At 41.8% G+C, this 19,264-nt stretch overlaps 1 protein-coding gene across 1 annotated transcript in view; it reads left to right on the top strand.

Annotated features, from left to right (window-relative positions):
* NRP2 (neuropilin 2) overlaps positions 1 to 14,577 on the top strand; it is a 226,014-nt gene extending 211,437 nt beyond the window's left edge. Inside the window, 1 exon segment of the mRNA XM_087706899.1 lies at positions 11,609 to 14,577. Within this exon segment, the coding sequence (XP_087563025.1) occupies positions 11,609 to 11,889 (281 nt within the window). The 3' untranslated portion in view covers positions 11,890 to 14,577.
* The last annotated feature ends 4,687 nt before the right edge of the window (positions 14,578 to 19,264 follow it).

Raw genomic sequence — 19,264 nt, 5'->3', positions numbered from 1 at the left:
GCAAGAGCATGCTCCGATGCGAAAAACACGGGGATCGGCGCGCCCGGGGCCGCCGCCGCGACGCCCAGGGAGGAGAAACCAAACCGCGCGCCTCTCCCGCCTCCCAGAGCGCCAAGAACCGCCGCGCGCTCCCCCCCCACACTCTCCTCGGCTCCCCACAACGTCCAGAAGCGACAGGGGCCACCGAGCCGGAAATCCAATCCCCACCAGCCCCAAAAGCCGCCTCTGGACATCTATTGCAGTCGCGAGGAGCAAAGCAGCTGGGAGATCTTTTTCCACATATAAAGCGCACCGGGTTATAAGCCGCACTGCCGATTTTGGATCAAAATTTAGGATTTTTAGTGCGGCTTATGGTCGTGAAAATACGGTAGTGTAAAATACAGAATTAATTCTATAAAATATCTTGAGTCAGTTTCAGTTATAAGAATGCTTGCAGAATGTTTTTTTTAACGTTGTACATATCTGCTTGCTTTTATGTATTAGCACCCTAATGAATCATTTCTGAGTGAGCTGGGTGATTTGCAAATTTGATAAATAAAAATACTGAGTGTGTATGTCCTCCTATCTGTATGTGCTTTCTCACCTCATGTCAGTTGGAAGATGTCTTTGGGGGGAAGAGTAAGCATGCTTTTACTTGCACAATATACTGGAAAGTTAAACTCACACTTTGCAACTTACTGCTTTACCTTTTTTAAAAACAAAAATAGAGTTATATCTCTCTTTAACAAATCTGCCTAAGTTCAACTCATTAGGGTAGCAAATGCTTCTTCCACTGAATTTTTTCTTTTTCATATACCTAAAAGCAGGGCCAGATTTAGATGAAAAGAGGCCCTAGGCTATTCCACTTACGAGGCCCTTTCACCTCCCATTTTTAAGTTTGTAAATTACACGAGAGACAATAAAATACATCATTACTGTGATATATATCAATATATATCAATATATATAGCTGGCCTCCCGACGGAGGGCGGCTCTGCTCTGCGGCAAAGGCAGCGAGGCCAGCCGCCTCCCCTGCTGCGCTCAGCTGCCCGGCTCGGCCCCCTCGCCCTCACCTGCCTGGCCGCTGGTGGGCTCCGCGTCGATGGGGCGGCTACTGGGAGCGGCCGCGCTTCTCGCCCGACCGCCGGTGCCGGGAACGTGGGCGGGCTCCCCAACTGCCGCGGCGCTGGAACGATCTTAACCGATACATTTTTATGTTTGTTTATTAGTCATATGCGTAGAATTTCTCCTTATTTTCGGTTCAGTGTTTTAGTGTTCACTGTCTTTAGAATAGTGTAATTTTAATTTTGCTAACAATTGGAATGTAGGCCCCTCTTCATCTTGAGGCCCTAGGCTGAAGCCTAGTTAGCCTATAGGAAAATCCAGCCCTGCCTAAAAGGTAAAAACAGCCTGCATAGAGTACAAATCCTGCACTGATTATTTGGAAGATGGTCACATAGGTGTCATTGTTAAGATGAATGGGAGTTGAAACGTATTTTCTGTCCTCTCTCTATGGTTCAGAAGTGACAACAACAAAACCTGTTTAACTCCGTTGTGTGGCTTAATTGAAAACCTTCTAGAAATACTGCCTTGAAAAGGATAGCTAATACCATAGCTATGGGTAATTCAAGGCCATATGTCTCTGTGAAATCTTCTAAAACCCAGGGACTCTCTACCAACAATATTTGGTAGCAATCTGTCAAGTTGAAGGAGCTCAGTTCCTGCCAGTAAGGTTTTTTTTAAAAAAAATTTTTGAGTAGATTTTTCACACCTTAAAAAAAAATTAAAGGGATAAAAAGCACAAAAACAACCCCCAAAGCCTTCTTCATGTGCTGCAGCCTCACGCAGGGCTACCCTATTGGGGTTTCAGAAATCCAGATAACCATGAAAGGACAGCAGAAGTCCTTTAAAAGAAATTGTATCTCTTGGCTCCCAACCAGCAGCCGTATAGATTTTTGCAGCCTGGATATAGTAAATCGTACCGTGACCCGTCAAAACCGCAGTAGACAAAAGCGCGTACCTGACGTCATCAGCAGCGCGACGAAAAAAATTAAAAATAAATTAAATTGAAATTAAAATAAAATTAAAGCAAGCCGATTCACATAAAGGTAAGGGTTAGGTTTAGGGTTAGGGTTAGGTTTAGGGTTACGTTAAGCGTTAGGGTTAGGTTTAGCGTTAGGTTAAGGGTTAGCGTTAGGTTTAGGGTTAGGTTAAGGGTTAGGTTTAGGGTTAGGGTTAGGGTTAGGGTTAGGGTTAGGTTAAGGGTTAGGTTTAGGGTTAGGTTTAGGGTTAGGTTAAGGGTTAGGTTTAGGGTTAGGGTTAGGTTTAGGGTTAGGTTAAGGGTTAGGTTTAGGGTTAGGTTTAGGGTTAGGGTTAGGTTTAGGGTTAGGTTAAGGGTTAGGGTTAGGGTTAGGGTTAGGTTTAGGGTTAGGTTAAGGGTTAGGTTTAGGGTTAGGGTTAGGTTTAGGGTTAGGTTAAGGGTTAGGATTAAGTTTAGAGTTAGGTTTAGGGTTAGGTTAAGGGTTAGGTTTAGGTTTAGGGTTAGGTTTAGGGTTAGGTTAAGGGTTAGGTTTAGGGTTAGGGTTAGGTTTAGGGTTAGGTTTGGGGGGTTAGGGTAAGGTTTTCGCTTTAATTTTAAATTTACCGCTCACAGCGCGATGTTTTCGTCGTGCTGTGATGACGTCACGTACGCACTTTCGTCGAGCGCGCTTTTGTCTACCGCGGTTTTGTGGTGGAACCAATCCTACACTACCCACTGGTAAACGTGGATAAAGTTAAAGATGGTCATTGTAGAGTTGCCCAGACCTGAATTGTAAGAATGATAAATCTGCATTGCAGGGGTAGTACAGGAGTTATATCTAGCTGTATTAGGAATCAGACCGTCTAATAATAGAGATCATAAAGATGCAAATGAACTCCTCTCTGCCTGTAACACCAGTCAAGGAGCAGTGAAGCTTTAAGATATAAGAGGGGGGGGGAATAAATGGCCACCACAGAGAGGCTTAACCTCCGAATCAGAGTGAATTAGAAGTGCAATGAGGTGGCAGTGATGAATATTTAGCGTTATGTTTTTAGCCAACAAGTGCCAAGGAAGGGACCATAGCAGGTGTCAGGGAGGAGGGAACAGCAGCAGAGAAACAACTGTCACCCTGAGTTTGAAGGTTGACATTTAGTCTGAGAGAAGAAGGGTGAAATGGTGCATTTAATAGCTTAATGCCGGCCTGAAGAATAGAAAATGGGACGGCTTAGATTGATAAACCTTGTAGAAGGAAGCGAAAGGGGAGAGGAATGCAGAGAAATTGTCCTGCTCATTAAACTTGATTCTGAATCAGTGGAGATGTCCACTGTTGTGTATCTGTCAGGAAAGGGAGAGAGGGGGGATTTTAATCTGGGAAAAATTTTCATTTCGTTTTTGTTTCACGGGGCTTTTTCGCCTTTTCCCCTGTCAAATGCAAAACTCCAGTGTGGCCAAAAGGAAGAGGATTGGTTTCCAAAAGCTTTCAGCGCAGATTAAATCATATATATTTTTTTGCATTGATTAATGGATAGATAGTCCTTCCTTGAGCAATTTCAGGTTATTGGCAACATATTTGCCCGACGTTGTTGGCTGTGACTTCCAGAAGAAATGTATTTTGAGTAGCTTGGAGAAGCTGGCTTGGTTCTGAAAAAATAGTTTGCAAAGTCCTTGTGCGTTAAGATTGAGAGCCTGGTAGAAACTCTGCTAGAGCCAAGGATGAAAGGTATATTGACCTTCAAAACTTTTTTATTTAGGTCTTAAGTTAAAGAAGAAGGGTTTTCTTAACGCTATCTTGGCATGATCGTTGGCTTATCTTCCCAATTGAAAGTAGCGGGATAGTTTAATCTCAAACTTTGCCGTTTTGTGCATAGCAATTGGGACTGTTGCGCTAATGTTGCAAAGATGTTGTGTAGATGCTGCGAGGCAAAATGGATGATGGATGAAGTGATCGTTTCACATTTGTTGATTGGCGAGAGGTAACTACAAAAGCTTACATATGTGCAGCATTTATTGGCCTTTTAAAATTAAACCCTTGTTTCCTATCAGGAAGCACCTTAATCCAAAAAGCAGAATGTTCTCTTCTTAGCATCACCATTTGGATGTGGTCATATGGAAGAAGATGGGAAGACTTTTACAGATTGTTTCTCTTCCGTGCGGATTGTTTCTCTTTTAGAAAGGACTTGCAAATCTTTTGAGAAACTGGCCGAGATTTCCTTTAATGTCTTTAAATTTCCCTGGGCAAAAGGAAGCCACGTTGTTTCATGCACACACAAACCAGCAAAGAGTTAACTTCTCCCAACCTTTCATTTCCTACCCAATGTGCTGCTAAGATGAGCACAGGGAGAACCAATGGGAAAAACTCTCAGTTTTCTCATTTCTCACACTAGTGACAATATGTGGGCCGTCTCCGAGTAGCAACCTGGCATTTTCAGTTTATACGTTGCTTAACAACAAATCTGTGCTTGCTCTTACATGTGCGCAAGAAGAGGCGTTGTGTTTTCAAATACCTGCTCGTCGCATCTGTTTTGGGCATATTTAGGTACATGCTTTAAATAGAAAAATATAAAGTGCCCATCTTGAAAATAGAATATGTAAAGAATTATATGCCAGAGGATACCTGCCAACACCTTGAGCTACTTACGTGGATGCTTTCTATTTAGCACTATAGATTTTCTTTTCTTTTTCCCCTATTCCGTCCTGCCTCTTGCTGCTATAGTCCCACTTTCCTTTTAGTTTGAGGAAGAATGTTCATATCTTAAAGGACAACACACAAAGGACTGTTTTCTGCTGATGAAGAACAATGTTTTATCACACCAAGTGCTGAGAAATGCAACTAGTAGTAATTCCCAAAGCTTCACCTGTTCTATATGCTAATCTTGCTATTTCACATCCTTGTGACAAGGTCTTCTTAACCTATTCTTCATGTTACAATAGGGATCAGCCATTTTCAACCATAATCCATTGTTTATTCCTATATCATAGTTGTTGTAAGTAGCAGAATTAAAGGAAAACCTTCTTGATAGAATGAATATGATATTCCATAACATACTACAACGTTTAGTTGAACATAGCAGTAGGATAGTACCAGTGGTGGGTTGCTTATCCCGTTCCAACCCATATGGTTGGAACGGGGCCGGCGGCATCCTCGTGCATGCGCGCAGTTCACACATGCATTTTAGCACTTGCATGATGCTCCAGCTGCTCACAGAGAATCGCGCAGGCGCTGTATGTGCCATGTGCCTGTGTGGAAGCGCAGTAGCCTTCAAAGACCGGTAATAGCAATAGCCATAGCAGTTAGACTTATATACCGCTTCATAGGGCTTTCAGCCCTCTCTAAGCGGTTGACAGAGTCAGCATATCACCCCCAACATCAATCCGGGTCCTCATTTTACCCACCTCAGAAGGATGGAAGGCTGAGTCAACCCTGAGCTGGTGAGATTTGAACAGCTGAACTGCAGAACTGCAGTCAGCTGAAGTAGCCTGCAGTGCTGCATTTAACCACTGCGCCACCTTGGTAAGAAGCGCGGGAGGATGGGTAAGGAGCGCAGGCAGGGGGTGGGCCCTTCGGCGTTCCCGGAAGTTACTTACTTCCGGGTTCACCGACCAACCGGTCCGCGCAGACCGCCGCGGACCGGTTGAAACCCACCCCTGGATATCAATATCAAACCTATTGTTTCAAATTAATTCTACTAAAGAACAAGTGATTGGGAGAAAAAACAGTGGCTTCAGGTGCTCATAAATTATATTAATCCTTCTGCATGTTACAGAAGATGGCTGGGGGCTTGGTTCAATCTAAGAAGATTGTGGAGAAATTTTCTGACAGTTAGAACAATTAATAAATGGAACGACTTGCTTCCAGAAGTTGTGGGTCCTCCATCACTGTATGTTTTAAAGAGAGATTGGACAACCATTTGTCTAAAATGGTATGGGGTCTCCTGCTTGATCACAGGGTTGGATTAGAAGGCTTCCAAAATCCCTTCTAATTCTGTTGTTCTGTTTTCACGAAACCTTTTAATGCCCTTTCTTTTAGAAGACGCACCCAGCCCTGCACCCAGTCCACTGAATATGGATGCCACACTTCTCTTTCCTCAGTTTTTGGCATGTCTAAGATGAAAGCAGAGGAAATAGCAAGGATGTTCCAGTAGAACAGAGTAGAATACATGGGCTGTTCAGGAGAACAGAGCCTTGCTTAGGTTTGAGAAAGAAAGGCAGGCTTTGAATGGATATGAATCCCTGATTTTAGGAGGGGTGGCAGAAATTCGCTGCATCTAAACTTAAAGTTAGCAATCAAGTACCAATTAACTGGTTACAAGTAACTGGGGATGAAATTGTTCATTTGTGTTTTTGTTCTTGTGCTACCTGGGTGGCAAATCAAGGAGACTTGAATGGAGAGACGTTACATTGTTCAGCATGCAGCAAAATAAGTGTCCCCTTGTTCATCCTTCCAAAAGAGGCGGGCAAATTTATTGCTCAGGTTTGTTTTAGCAGAGTTCTCTCTAAACTTTTCATCCTGATATTTGAAGCCAATCATAATTCTCATTAGAAAAATTAACAAGCTTTGGCGGTATATTGTTTATGAAAGAGAGAAGTTCAGTAGAGATCAGAAGTAGCTTCAATTCTCCCAGGCTGGGGGAAAGGAAGGATTTAAGGGTTCAGCAAGGACTTTATTAGAGTATATTGTCACCCCGAAGAGACTTTACCCCAAGCTTATTTGCTCTGTTGGATGGCTGATTGACTGCTTGCATCTATCCTAAACCCTTGTCACCAGACCACCCACAAACTTCCATATGTCCTTTGGCTGAAACTTCTGGAGTCCTTTGCAGAGTCTTCTCTTTCTGCTTGTTATTCATAGTGATAAGAGTCAGATAGGTTCATGAAGGAAGCAAAAAGCAATGTTCCTATTAAATAAGGGGAGGGGTCTACATTTCCAAAATATGTTTATAAGTTTAAGTTTAAGTTTTATTTTATTTATATGCCGCCCTATTCCCTAAAGGGACTCAGGGCGGCGAACAACTCAAACGGGAAGGGGAGCATACAAATACAAAACAGACATTTAAAATGACCAACAACCACACCTGTCGAGAGGGGAAGGGAGTTCATCAACCCCAGGCCTGCCGACACAGCCAGGTTTTAACGGCTTTTCGGAAATCCGGGAGAGAGGTGAGGGTCCGAATCTCCGCGGGGAGTTCGTTCCAAAGGGCCGGAGCTGCAACAGAGAAGACCCTCCCCCAGGTCGTAGCCAGATGGCATTGGCTGGTGGATGGAACCCAGAGAAGGCCGACTCTGTGCGATCTAATGGGTCTTTGGGAGGCGGTCTCTCAAGTACCCAGGTCCAATACATAAATCTAGTTCATAGATCAGAGAGGTATCCCACCTTCTTAGAACTTTGGAGATTTAGTCAGCGTTTATAATGGAATGATTGGAATGTTGATTGAGCCTGCAGGCATTCCATAGTAGACATTAATCCAGAATTATGATATATCAGGGCCTTGCCCTGAAGATAGGATCACTGAAGACAACCAGTGTTCCCTACTAATTCTAAGTTTTTGATCCTCCTCCCACAAATTTACATCTCACAAAAAGGTGGGATAAAATTATATATATATATATATTGATAATATAGTGGAATGGGCAGAGAGAGAGCTAAGGAAAGCCAATCATTCCTCTAGTGTCGATTTACCTGAGACAAACTTCTTCAAACTTCTTCACAGAATTATTTGGAGACCATCAAGCCTTCCATTTCCTAATCCCAATGTGAGTTGATGAAGAAAGGAAACAGAAAGGAACAGTCTCCTAGCTCCCTTAAGCCACCTTTTTTTTTGGTGGGCTGGGCAAAAGGATCATGCAAACTGATTCCCTCTCTGGAGGGTCTTGACATTCAGGGCTCTCTAGCAATGTCTGGAATAGGTTCAGTGCAGTGGTGGGTTTCAAAAATTGTTTGAACCTACTCTGTGGGTGTGGCCTCCTTTGTGGGAGTGGCTTGCTGCCCATGTGACTGGATGGGAGTGGCTTGCTGCCCATGTGACCAGATATGAAGATGCCGACGACACTTGTCAGAACCACCTTAAAGTACCTCACACACAGCACTGGCATGCATAAGAATATGATGTCAACTTGTTTTTTGAAAGGCATCTTTGGTTTGCGTTAAAACAACTTCAACACACGCAATGTTCTGATTGCACCACAAACGCAGTAGTCATCCTTACCTTTCACAGAGGCACTGAGGTTTATAAATAGGAGCATGATAGTGTAGAATAATCATATCCAAGGACCAGTGGTGGGTTTCAAAAATTTTTGGAACCTCTTCTCTAGGTGTGGCCTGTTTTCCGGGTCCACTGGTGGAACCTTTTCTAACCGGTTTGGTAGATTTGACGAACCGGTTCTACTGAATAGGTGCGAACTGGTAGGAACCCACCTCTGGTTCAGTGGAAGCTTTGTTGCATATTCTCCCACCGATTGATTCCATTCTGTGTCAGGATGGAGGGTAAGCAGAAAGGTCTCCTTTCATTACCTCTTCCAATAAATAACTTTTCAGCAGAGATGGAAGGTCATTTGCTGCCGATTATGCTGATCTCTCTCTCCCTCCATCCCTCTCCCCCTCTCTCTTTATACATTTCTATTACAAATGTCTGTCATTTTATGTTTCTGGAAAAGCCTGTCTTCTGAATGTTGTTTTAAATCCCATTCCGGTATAGTTGCACATTGGAAAAAACTTAAGCACAGAACAATCTTATCAACAAGTATCTTGTATTAAAATTAGGACTGAGTATCCAGAGCCTTTAATGAGGCTGCTTTAAAAGTTGGCAGCTAAACATTTTGAGGAAGGGAAAATGTCCCTCCTTTCTTTTTTGTTTGTTTGTTTTAACTATTATTTAATACAAAAGATAAAATGAACTGGGAGGGGGGGATGCTGAGTGCAGAGGAAGAGCTGTCAACGATGATGCTTGGGTGTCCAATGTCTGGCTGAGGAGAATTATTGTCACCATTTGAGACGGTGGGAAAATATCAGCTAAAACATAGCTGATATTTCTGAAATAGCATTTACATTGGTTTATTTAGACTTAAGTTCCATTGTGCTGTTCAGCACTTTGGTCAATGATTCTAGTGAAGTGGGTTTTTTTTAATATGTGTATTTGATTCATACCAAAGAATCCTGATTCCATGAGCTTTTTGAACAATACATCTAGATATACGGGCATAAATAAGTTTTGACTGGTTTAATTCGTATCTCTAGTCAACTTAAATTGAATGGATCAACTGGAAGTGAAATTAATTAATGATGAGTGAGAATGGTGAGAATTTCTGGCTAGATCCATACTATTATGTTACCATTATGTCTGCAAGAGATGAAGAAGAATTTTTTTTCCTAATAAGTGCTAGGTTTCACTTAGCACAGATAAATTTTATCTACCATAACATAAGCATTTGTGTGTGTGTGTGTGTGTGTGTGTGTGTGTGTGTGTGTGTGTGTGTGTGTTGCATTTGTGCTGATAAATAAATAAATAAAGGGAGACTAGTATAGATCTATTTCAAGCTATTTAGCTCTCATCAGCTAGCCATACCCTTACTGGGATTTGAACCTGTGCTGTATTACATATTAGGCAGTTGTGTTAACCAGTAAGCCACAAGGTTCTCCTCCTTTATCAGCTATATATATATAATTGATTTATATAGCCATTTGTTTTACTTTAATTGATTACTTGATTAATAATATATAGTAAATGAAAGCAATATATGTTACACCTTTCTTTTAGGAAGCAGATCCCCCTTTATTTGAGCAGTAATTCACCTTTGACCATATATTTAAGACATGTGGAACAGATACTATCCCCCTCCCCAAGTTAACCATTACTGGAAGCAGTTTCTGATCTTGTAAAAGACAAAAGAGATTTTAAAAACCAGAAGGAGAAAACTCAACTGTAACACAATTTGTAGCATTTCTAGTCCATAGAACAGAACTGATGTTCAGTGGAGACGGTGTATGAGTTACCCAGTAACAGTGTAGATTGCAGTATCCAGGCATGGGAATCTAGGCAATGATAGAGAAGAGTTGGGGGGTAGATGAGGGAATCAATTAATCTTCATGGTATTGGATCTGGGTACTTGAGAGACCGCCTGCTGCCAATTACCTCCCACAGACCCATTAGATCTCACAGGGTCGGCCTCCTCCGGGTTCCGTCTACCAGCCAATGCCACCTGGCTACTACCCGGGGGAGGGCCTTCTCTGTGGCAGCTCCGGCCCTCTGGAATGAACTCCCCACAGGGATTCGGACCCTCACCTCTCTCCAGGCCCTCCGAAAAGCCGTCAAAACCTGGCTTTGCCGGCAGGCCTGGGGGTGATGAGTTCCCTCCCCTCTCGACATGTATGGTTGTGCGACTGTTGTTTACTTTTATTATTTGTATTTTGTTTTTTATGTTCCCCTTTTTCCCCCTTGAATTGTTCGCCGCCCTGAGTTCTCCCAGAGAAGGGTGGCATACAAATAATAAAATTCTATTCTATTCTATTCTAATGTCGGGTCACACTAATTAATTTGATAGGCAATTTTAGAATATATCTTTAGTTCAGACTAAGGAGAGTTAGCAGTAGACTTATATACCGCTTCATAGGGCTTTCAGCCCTCTCTAAGCGGTTTACAGAGAGTCAGCATATTGCCCCCAACAATCCGGGTCCTCATTTTACCCACCTCGGAAGGATGGAAGGCTGAGTCAACCCTGAGCCGGTGAGATTTGAACCGCTGAACTGCTGATCTAGCAGTAGCCTGCAGTGTTGCATTTAACCACTGCGCCACCTCGGCTCTTTGTTGTTGTTCAGACATTCCAGAAAAAAAAGTGAGACTTGGGAAAGTCAAAGATTCTGAAGCAAGAATACAGGCTAAATATAGAGTTTGTAGCAATTATCAGTGGAAAACTAATATTATATAGATAATACAGTAGCTTACACACTTATTATGGAGGAAGCCCTGTTGAAATGTACATGTAGAATTTATTTTTGAGTAGATATTCCTCAAATTGTGCCATACGTCCACTCTGAAATAGCTATGAATTTGGAAAGTCGTACTAGAGATCATAAAAATCAATGTAGGATTTTCTGTATTCTGCTCAACTCCAAAGCTGGAGCTGGCTCGGGGAAAACTTGGAGCACGATGGCCTGTGAAAGCACAGCTCCTTTTTTCCTTTCCTTTTTCCCAAAGGAATGAAGCATGCTTCTCTTCTCTAGTATCTTTTCTCTAATCCTGTCACAACCTTCTTCATACTTCGCAATTAAACTCTTGTCACTTGTTTAAAACAGTGATATGTTTTGTCATTGCTTGACAAACAAATACCATATTGCTGCGAGACGGGATTGATTGGAGTGGGGGGCGGGAGGGGGTCTGTTCCTATCAAGTATAACGGCTATTAACAAAATTTGCATCATTCCCCTCTCCCCCTATTAATGAAATGCTTTAATTTGCCTGCTTGTCAAAATCCTACATAGCTTGGTCATGGAAGACCTTCTTTAAATTGCACAGAATTTCTCAAGAGCATGTGTATGTGAGTGTATATGTGTGCTTGTTGTTTTTTAATCCACCTGCATGCCTCCCACCTAGCAACATTCTTCTGTCTCTCCCCCAGGGGGCACCCTTCTGCCAGGGAGCGAGCCCACAGTGGACACGGTGTCAGTGCAGCCCATCCCAGCCTACTGGTATTACGTTATGGCCGCCGGAGGTGCTGTTCTGGTGCTGGTCTCCGTCGCGCTGGCCCTTGTGCTCCACTACCACCGGTTCCGCTATGCGGCCAAGAAGAGTGATCACTCCATCACCTACAAAACCTCCCACTATGCCAACGGGGCCCCTCTGGCTGTGGAGCCGACTTTAACAATAAAACTAGAGCAAGATCGCAGCTCGCATTGCTGAGAAATGGAACAGGAACTCAGTCGTTCTAAACAAAACAAAACCAGAACTTCAGATATGTTGCCTCAATTTTGCACTTTTTTCCTCCTTGCCCAGCATATATGTGAACTCAAGATATCTCTCCGCCCCCCCCCCCAATCCCTTGTTCTTTGACAAACTCTTAAACTATAATGCTGCATCTTGGAAAAGACTCGGTTCCCCTGTCTCTTTGGAAGCAAATGCTCCTTCATTTTTATTTTCAAAGACTTGGTTTTGGGTTTTATCCAGTAAGACACCTTGCAAGGAAACTCAAGAGCAAGTCATGAGGGGTATGCAAGAGAATAGGTGTGTGCGCTTGTATAATTCTATATCTCTATGTATGTAAGTGTGCATGTGTGTGATATTGGCTGGATGGCTCCCTGGGAAGATTATTTAGGACTTGCGTGTGCCATTCTGACTTGCCTCCTGGAATACCTTTTTGAAGCCGAAGACGCTGGTTTGTTTCCTTGGCAAAGTGAGCAATGTTTTTTTGTTGCCTTATCTAACTCTGGCTGGGTTTATGAGTGAGATCCTTTAAGAATGTCAGCTAGCTCAGGCTGGTTTAAAAAAAAGAAAGGCTTGGCCCAACACTAAGGTGACCAGACATCCCGCTTTTGGCGGGACAGTCCCGCTTTTGAACAATTTGTCCCGCGTCCCGTGGCGTTTTTAAAAAGTCCCGATTTTTTTAAAAAAAATTAATCAAGAACCTCCACACACACCCCGGTCAATGGTGTCCCTCTTTACCAATGTTAAAATCTGGTCACCTTACCCAACACAAATTAAATGTGGCAAGCTAAAAAAAAAAAAAAAAGGAAAAATCACTACGGGGGAAGGGAGGAACCCAGAGAGGCTTGGTGATGGTCAAAACTCAAGACTGTACAGTGTTGCGTTCCCAGACATCAAGAAAACATAGCCATTGTTTTGGTAGTGGAATTAATCCAACAAAACAATTTTTTTAAAGTTGCCTTATAAAAGAGAAGCTCATAATGAATGTTCAGTTTATCTGTTAAACCCAGTCTTAGAGTAATGCATGGATATCAGTACATCCGAGGATTTGGAAGCTCCATAAAATGGAGGTTTATTTAGTTTAATTAGTGACCCTCACTTCCAGAGATACTTCATTTGGGATTTTGGCGGGGAGGGGTAAGAGTAAGGATTTCCCCCCTTGAAATTTCCAAATCGTTTGCAAAAGACAACTGTTTTCTTTCTCCAAATTCTCATTAATGACTGACTGATAGAGTTTGTATTTGTTGTCATGTTGCTTCTTGAAATATTGGTAGTAACATCTGTCAACTACAGCTCCCGAAATAAGGGCGTACTGAAATCCAGATATCTTTGCATCTTTTAATGAAAAAGGCATAAAGGAATTCTCAGTAAGCCTCTCTTTATTGATTTGCTCTGAAATAATGCAATGGAGATGCCTTATATAGACTTAACATGTTACAATACACAAAGGTGGTTGGAATTGTTCCATCAGATATATTTTCAAGCAAAAATACATCTCCAATGGAATCCTATTTCCAATGGTAATTTGCTTTTTTGAAAAAAACATCCAGTCATGACTAATTGTTGCTGCATCTTTCTTCAAACTGCCATTCATCCTTTTGCCTTCATGGTAGCAGAAATATATAGCAGAAATGTTATTGTGCTCGGGGTTTAAGGCGGTGGGAGCGTCCCTCAGAGGGGGTATACCTCTTGTACAAGCCCTCAAGAAATCAATGGGATTTGTGCCATAAAATGGGGGCTGCCTTGAACAACTCCCATTGATCGAATTGTGCAGGAGAGATTCCAAACAAACGGACCCACCACATTTACGTGGGATTAGCAACGGTCACAAAAGCAGCTGGGGATCCTCTGTGAGAGGCGCCCTTTATCTAGAGATGTTTGTCATATCCTCCCGCCCTGTTATTCAGGTAGCATGCTCTGATGCATGTAGCAAACGCATTCGGCCGAGATGCTTGCTTAGGCTGGGCTAATGCCACACAGTGCTGTTTAATGCAGAAATTGTTCTTCGAAGTGCAGAGTGAAAACTAAAGGAGGGTGTGTAATGATAAGCTTTAACTAGATTAGGAGGGACATGTGAGAGCAAAAGGTGATCACGCATCAGATATCTCAAAATGGGGAGGGGTGGACATTCTTCAAGGAGGGCCATGGAATAACGAAAGGTCATATTTCAGAAAATATTCGGTATCTCTTCTTAAGGTGTGCTTGCTTTTTTTTTTGCCTTTTAGCCCTTTGGTTTTGTAGGGCCCAGGAAAACATCTTCCAGAATGGAAGTCATATGTTAGCAAGTATCTTTGACTTTCTGTAGTTGTGGTCTCCAATGCAGAATTAATGGTCTATTTCCTCCCAATGGTTTTCTTGATTTCGCCCCAATCCACCCTCAGCAATCAAGTGCAATATGTCCACGAGGATAATCTATTTCCCCCTGAATAAAAAAATAATAATATGCCCAGTCTGGATGTATTTAACCTGATTGAGATACCCCATTTTAAAATTTCACCAAAGATTCACCTGCCCACCCCAAATACTTACCATCACCTTTCACTCCTCCCCTTACAGCTGTGACACTGTCAGCATCACTCAGTTGCCTGTGTGTGAAAATATCTTGTGGAATTTTGAGATTCTTGACAATGTATTGTGTGGAATGTAATAAAATGATATTTTTATACATAGATCGGTTTTCTTCTTTATCTCACCTTTGAATCTTATGCTTCTAATTTTCTAATGCGTATGTATATAATAAATGTGTCTACCTATTGTCCCCTCACCCTGAAGTGGCAGAAAGTAAAATAATATCACAATTTTTTAAAGACGAATCAGGAGAAATTGTAGCTCCTTAAATTTCCTGCATTACGGTAACCATGTCTGAAGTTATTATGGACTCTGACCTTATGGAAAAGCAAGACAGGAACCTCATAAGATTATTAGTAATTTAGGTGGAAAAAACTTGCTATGGCCCTCTGTCCATTTTTGGATCAGTACAGATCTCTTACCTCTATAGGAAGAGTTCAGACACTGTAGTTTGGAGACTTCAGATTTAAATAGAGCCGAGGTGGCGCAGTGGTTAAATGCAGCACTGCAGGCTACTTCAGCTGACTGCAGTTCTGCAGTTCGGCTGTTCAAATCTCACCGGCTCAGGGTTCACTCAGCCTTCCATCCTTCCGAGGTGGGTAAAATGAGGACCCGGATTGTTGTTGGGGGCAATATGCTGACTCTGTAAACCGCTTAGAGGGGGCTGAAAGCCCTATGAAGCGGTATATGAGTCTAACTGCTATTGCTATTGCTATTGCTAAATGCAGCACTGCAGGCTACTTCAGCTGACTGCTAGTTCTGCAGTTCGGCTGTTCAAATCTCACCGGCTCAGAGTTGACTCAGCCTTCCATCCTTCCGAGGTGGGTAAAATGAGGACCCGGATTGTTGTTGGGGGCGATATGCTGACTCTGTAAACCGCTTAGAGAGGGCTGAAAGCCCTATGAAGCGGTATATAAGTCTAACTGCTATTGCTATTGCTATAAATAGATTAAAACCAATATGCCATATGAACTTCCATTACCCACAATCATTACCATTTTAAAACAGGTCTCATTTTTAAGCACTGTTCATGTGAGCAGTGTATCTTATAAGAAGAAAAAGAACAGACTGAAGATCTGTATATGCATATCTTGTTCACAGAGGTTGATCTGTAATACTGTTTAATACCACTTCTCCCAATTGTAAAATGGGCTTTAGCTCTATGCCCAAAACACAGGATTCGATTTTATCAAGTTCCTTTCTTATGCAACCTAAGCACAGTGAATATTGATAATAGCTAGACATTATGAATGTCTGCCATGAATTGCTATTACTCTTCTAACTTCCTCAGGATGAGGAAATCCAAATTGACATGAGATTGGATCTTCACTCTTTTAACTGCCTGGCTTCATTTGAAATTGAGATTGGATCCTAATCTTCAATATTGGATCGCTGAACTGAGATTAATTTCTGAAAGAGCGTGACTGTGATCGTATAAAGGGTCTATTGCTGTTGGTGTGATGGTGATTGTTCACCATCACACCATCTGGAAAGGAAACAAGGAGGAGGCATTTCAGATTGAGCCCTGGCCATTATTTATAGGATCTTGTGCTGCATAATCTTAAAATAAGGTCACACACCATTTATGTAGAGGATTGAGGCTTTAATGAAAGATTCCTGTGTAGTGGTTTTTTTTTCCTGTCATTGCTTGTTAGGAATGCAGTCATCTTGATCAACTGAGCCAATTCATAAGATTCATTTGGGATTTGCTAGAGTGTTTAGTTGCTGATTATGATTATACTAGATTTCCCTGGAGAAGAGGCCCAGGAGATGAGACACATGATTTCAAATTGTCTCCCCGGGATTGCGTTTACAAAATAAGGCATGGAACTGCCTTTCCAAAAGCACACTTGAAACATCTTTGCTAATTAGGCTGGGTATCAGGCCAGCTTGCCCATCAGAAGGTTTTTTTTAAAAAAAAAATAATAATAAAGCCTCACTATAATATTGGGCATTTGGCCACTTGAAAATGTGCACAGATCTGAATAGATTAATATTGAGACATGTGGTGCTGGCTCAATTTTAAGAAATTATTTAGTGCACTGTGCACAGAGTCTCTCAGAATAGTGGAATAAAATTCACACTTTGAAGAAAAGGACATTATGGTGGGATTTTTTTGCTACTGAAATGAAAGATAAAGTTAATCTGTGATACCATATCAAAACCAATTACCTCCAATAGACCGATCAGATCCCACAGATTAGGCCTCCTCCGAATTCCATCCGCCGGCCAATGCCGACTGGCGACTACCCGGAGGAGGGCCTTCTTTGTGGCTGCTCCGGCCCTTTGGAACGAGCTCCCCATGGAGATTCGGACCCTCACCACCCTCCAGGCCTTCCGCAAAGCCCTTAAAACCTGGCTGTTCCGACAGGCCTGGGGCTAAAGAGTTTTTGCCCCCCCCCCTCGAACGGTATGGTTGTTGTGTGCTTTTAAATTGTGTATTGTTCTGTTCGTCTTTTTTATCCCTTATCTGTACCCCCTTCCCTGACTTGGATTGTGAGCCGCCCTGAATCCCCTCCGGGGAAAAGGGCGGCATATAAATGCAATAAATTCAATTCAATTCAACCAAGAAAAAAAAAACAAAGGAATTTCAAGAGAACGCAGAATACTTTTAGTAAACGTGGCTCTATTTCTTGGAGGAAGTAGCACGTTTCAGATATTTCTTTATAGAAGGATCATAGAACAGTCAGTCACATTTTACTTTGATGAAAGATGACTACTCTTCAGGAGTTCTATCCAAACATTTGATTTCAGGATCATTAGCTCTGGTGCATATCTTAAAATGCAATATAAATATAATCATACCAAGAATCCACATTCTATCCAATGGAAGCCAATAAATAAATAAATTCAATTTAAATGTAATTCGGCTTCACATGAATTAATTACATTTAATATGTTTACTCCATTTCTATTTATAACACCTTCTGTTACTTTAAAAACTTGGCAGCAATCTTTAGAGGGGAGGAACATTCAAGATTTGAGGGCCCACACACTCTTCTGGAACCTCAGATTGTGTACCGTTATTTCGGAGCAATAACTCACATTCATGTAGTGTTGTGAGTTCATTAAAAGTATTGGGATATTTTTTTAAAGGAAAAACCATTTAGCCTAATTATATAAAATCAGGTGATGCTTCAAGTAGCATTAGTAAAGACAAGAAATTTGTCAACTCAGGAAAGGGATTCATCCCAAGAGAAAAACTCTCTCTTTCTGCTAACCCATCACATATTCTATCAACAATCCCTAAAGGGTTAAATTCATTATGGCTGGGAAATATTTGCAGCTTTAACCAAGAATTAACAAAGGATTATTTAAAGCCCAACTATTCTGAAACTTGATGTTATTTCTAAGAGCCGCTGTGTTGCAAACATCGCACTTCAGAACCAACCGCACAAGTAGCAATCCGGGGATGCTTTATTTATATAAACTGTGTTATGTCTTCCATTGGCAAATGCATAACTGAAAAGTCATCTCGAATGTGTTGACTGAACCCCGGGAATGCGTCTAAATAATTCATAACAATGTGCCAAAGTCTTCTTTTAAAATCTTTCACATTCTTCAAATTGTATTCAATTGATCAGAGTGATTAGTTTTCATCTTTAGTATTGTTCCTCAGCTGGGTAAAGTAGTAAAATTTATTTATTTATTTATTTTATTTTATTAAATTTTGTATGTTGCCCACTCTCAAAAGAGACTCAGGGCGGCTTACAATAAAAGGGGGGGAGGGGGATATAAAAATAAAATAAAAGAACAATTTAAAATTACACAACAGTCACAAACCTGAAGTGGGGCTGGACAACTCAACAACCCCACGCCTGCCGGAACAGCCAAGTCTTAGTCACTTTGCAGAAGGCTGGAAGGGTAGTAAGGGTCCGGATCTCAACAGGGAGATCGTTCCAGAGGGCCGGAGCTGCAACAGAGAAGGCTCTCCCCCGAGGAATCGCCAGCCGACATTGGCTGGCAGATGGAATCCGTAGGAGACCTAACCTGTGCGATCTAATCGGTCTTAGGGAGGTAATTGGCAGGAGGCGGTCTCTCGGGTAAAGGGGAATGCAAATGGTTTTTTCCTATATATATAGGAAAATATATATAGGGGGGGGGTGTCTATAGACATCTTAGGCATTACCCTAAACAATTTGACTGATTATAGTGGAGATAAAAACAGCCCAGGAAAACGAATGCAAATAGAGGAACTCTTCAGAATTTAACATCCCAAGCCGTGCTGGGATCAGAAGTCCAATGGCTCTTGTTTTTAGATAACCAAGTTCATGGCTGCTGATATGACATTTGGACAAAAAAAAATGACATTTGGACCAAAAAAAATGACATTTGGACAAAAAAAAATGGTGGCCTGGTTTCAATTGAAGATACTGAAGGGAGGGGGGGGACTGAAGATCAAACATTGAAATGGTAAGTAATTGGAAAAGAGTGAGTGATTTCCATTTTACACAACGGCAAACTGGTAGAAATCACTCCAACGAAAAGAGACGTGCGGCACTTTTAAGATTATTTTTGGATATACCGGTACTTTCCTGGAGCACAGAACCCTTAAGTCAGGTGCCTAGAATATGACCTTGAAAAATAAATATTCTGTAAACCCAGAGTACTTGCCTTTCCTAGCACTGCCCTCTGTCTTTCTGATTAAATGCACCGTGAGCCAAAGATCTTTCTGCAATAATAAATGGGTTTGTCTTCAAAATCCAGTAAGAAACTATCGTGGCTAATCCTCTGAAAACTCAGGCAAAATAAAGCTGGGGCAAAGAAGGCTACACATTAGACAGGT

This window comes from Thamnophis sirtalis, unplaced genomic scaffold (genome assembly GCF_051295495.1).
Source record: "Thamnophis sirtalis isolate CommonGarterSnake01/CBP01778 unplaced genomic scaffold, rThaSir2_p1.2 scaffold_1, whole genome shotgun sequence".
In the NCBI taxonomy this organism is placed as follows: Eukaryota; Metazoa; Chordata; class Lepidosauria; order Squamata; family Natricidae; genus Thamnophis; species Thamnophis sirtalis.
This window is presented reverse-complemented; position numbering and strand designations above follow the sequence as displayed.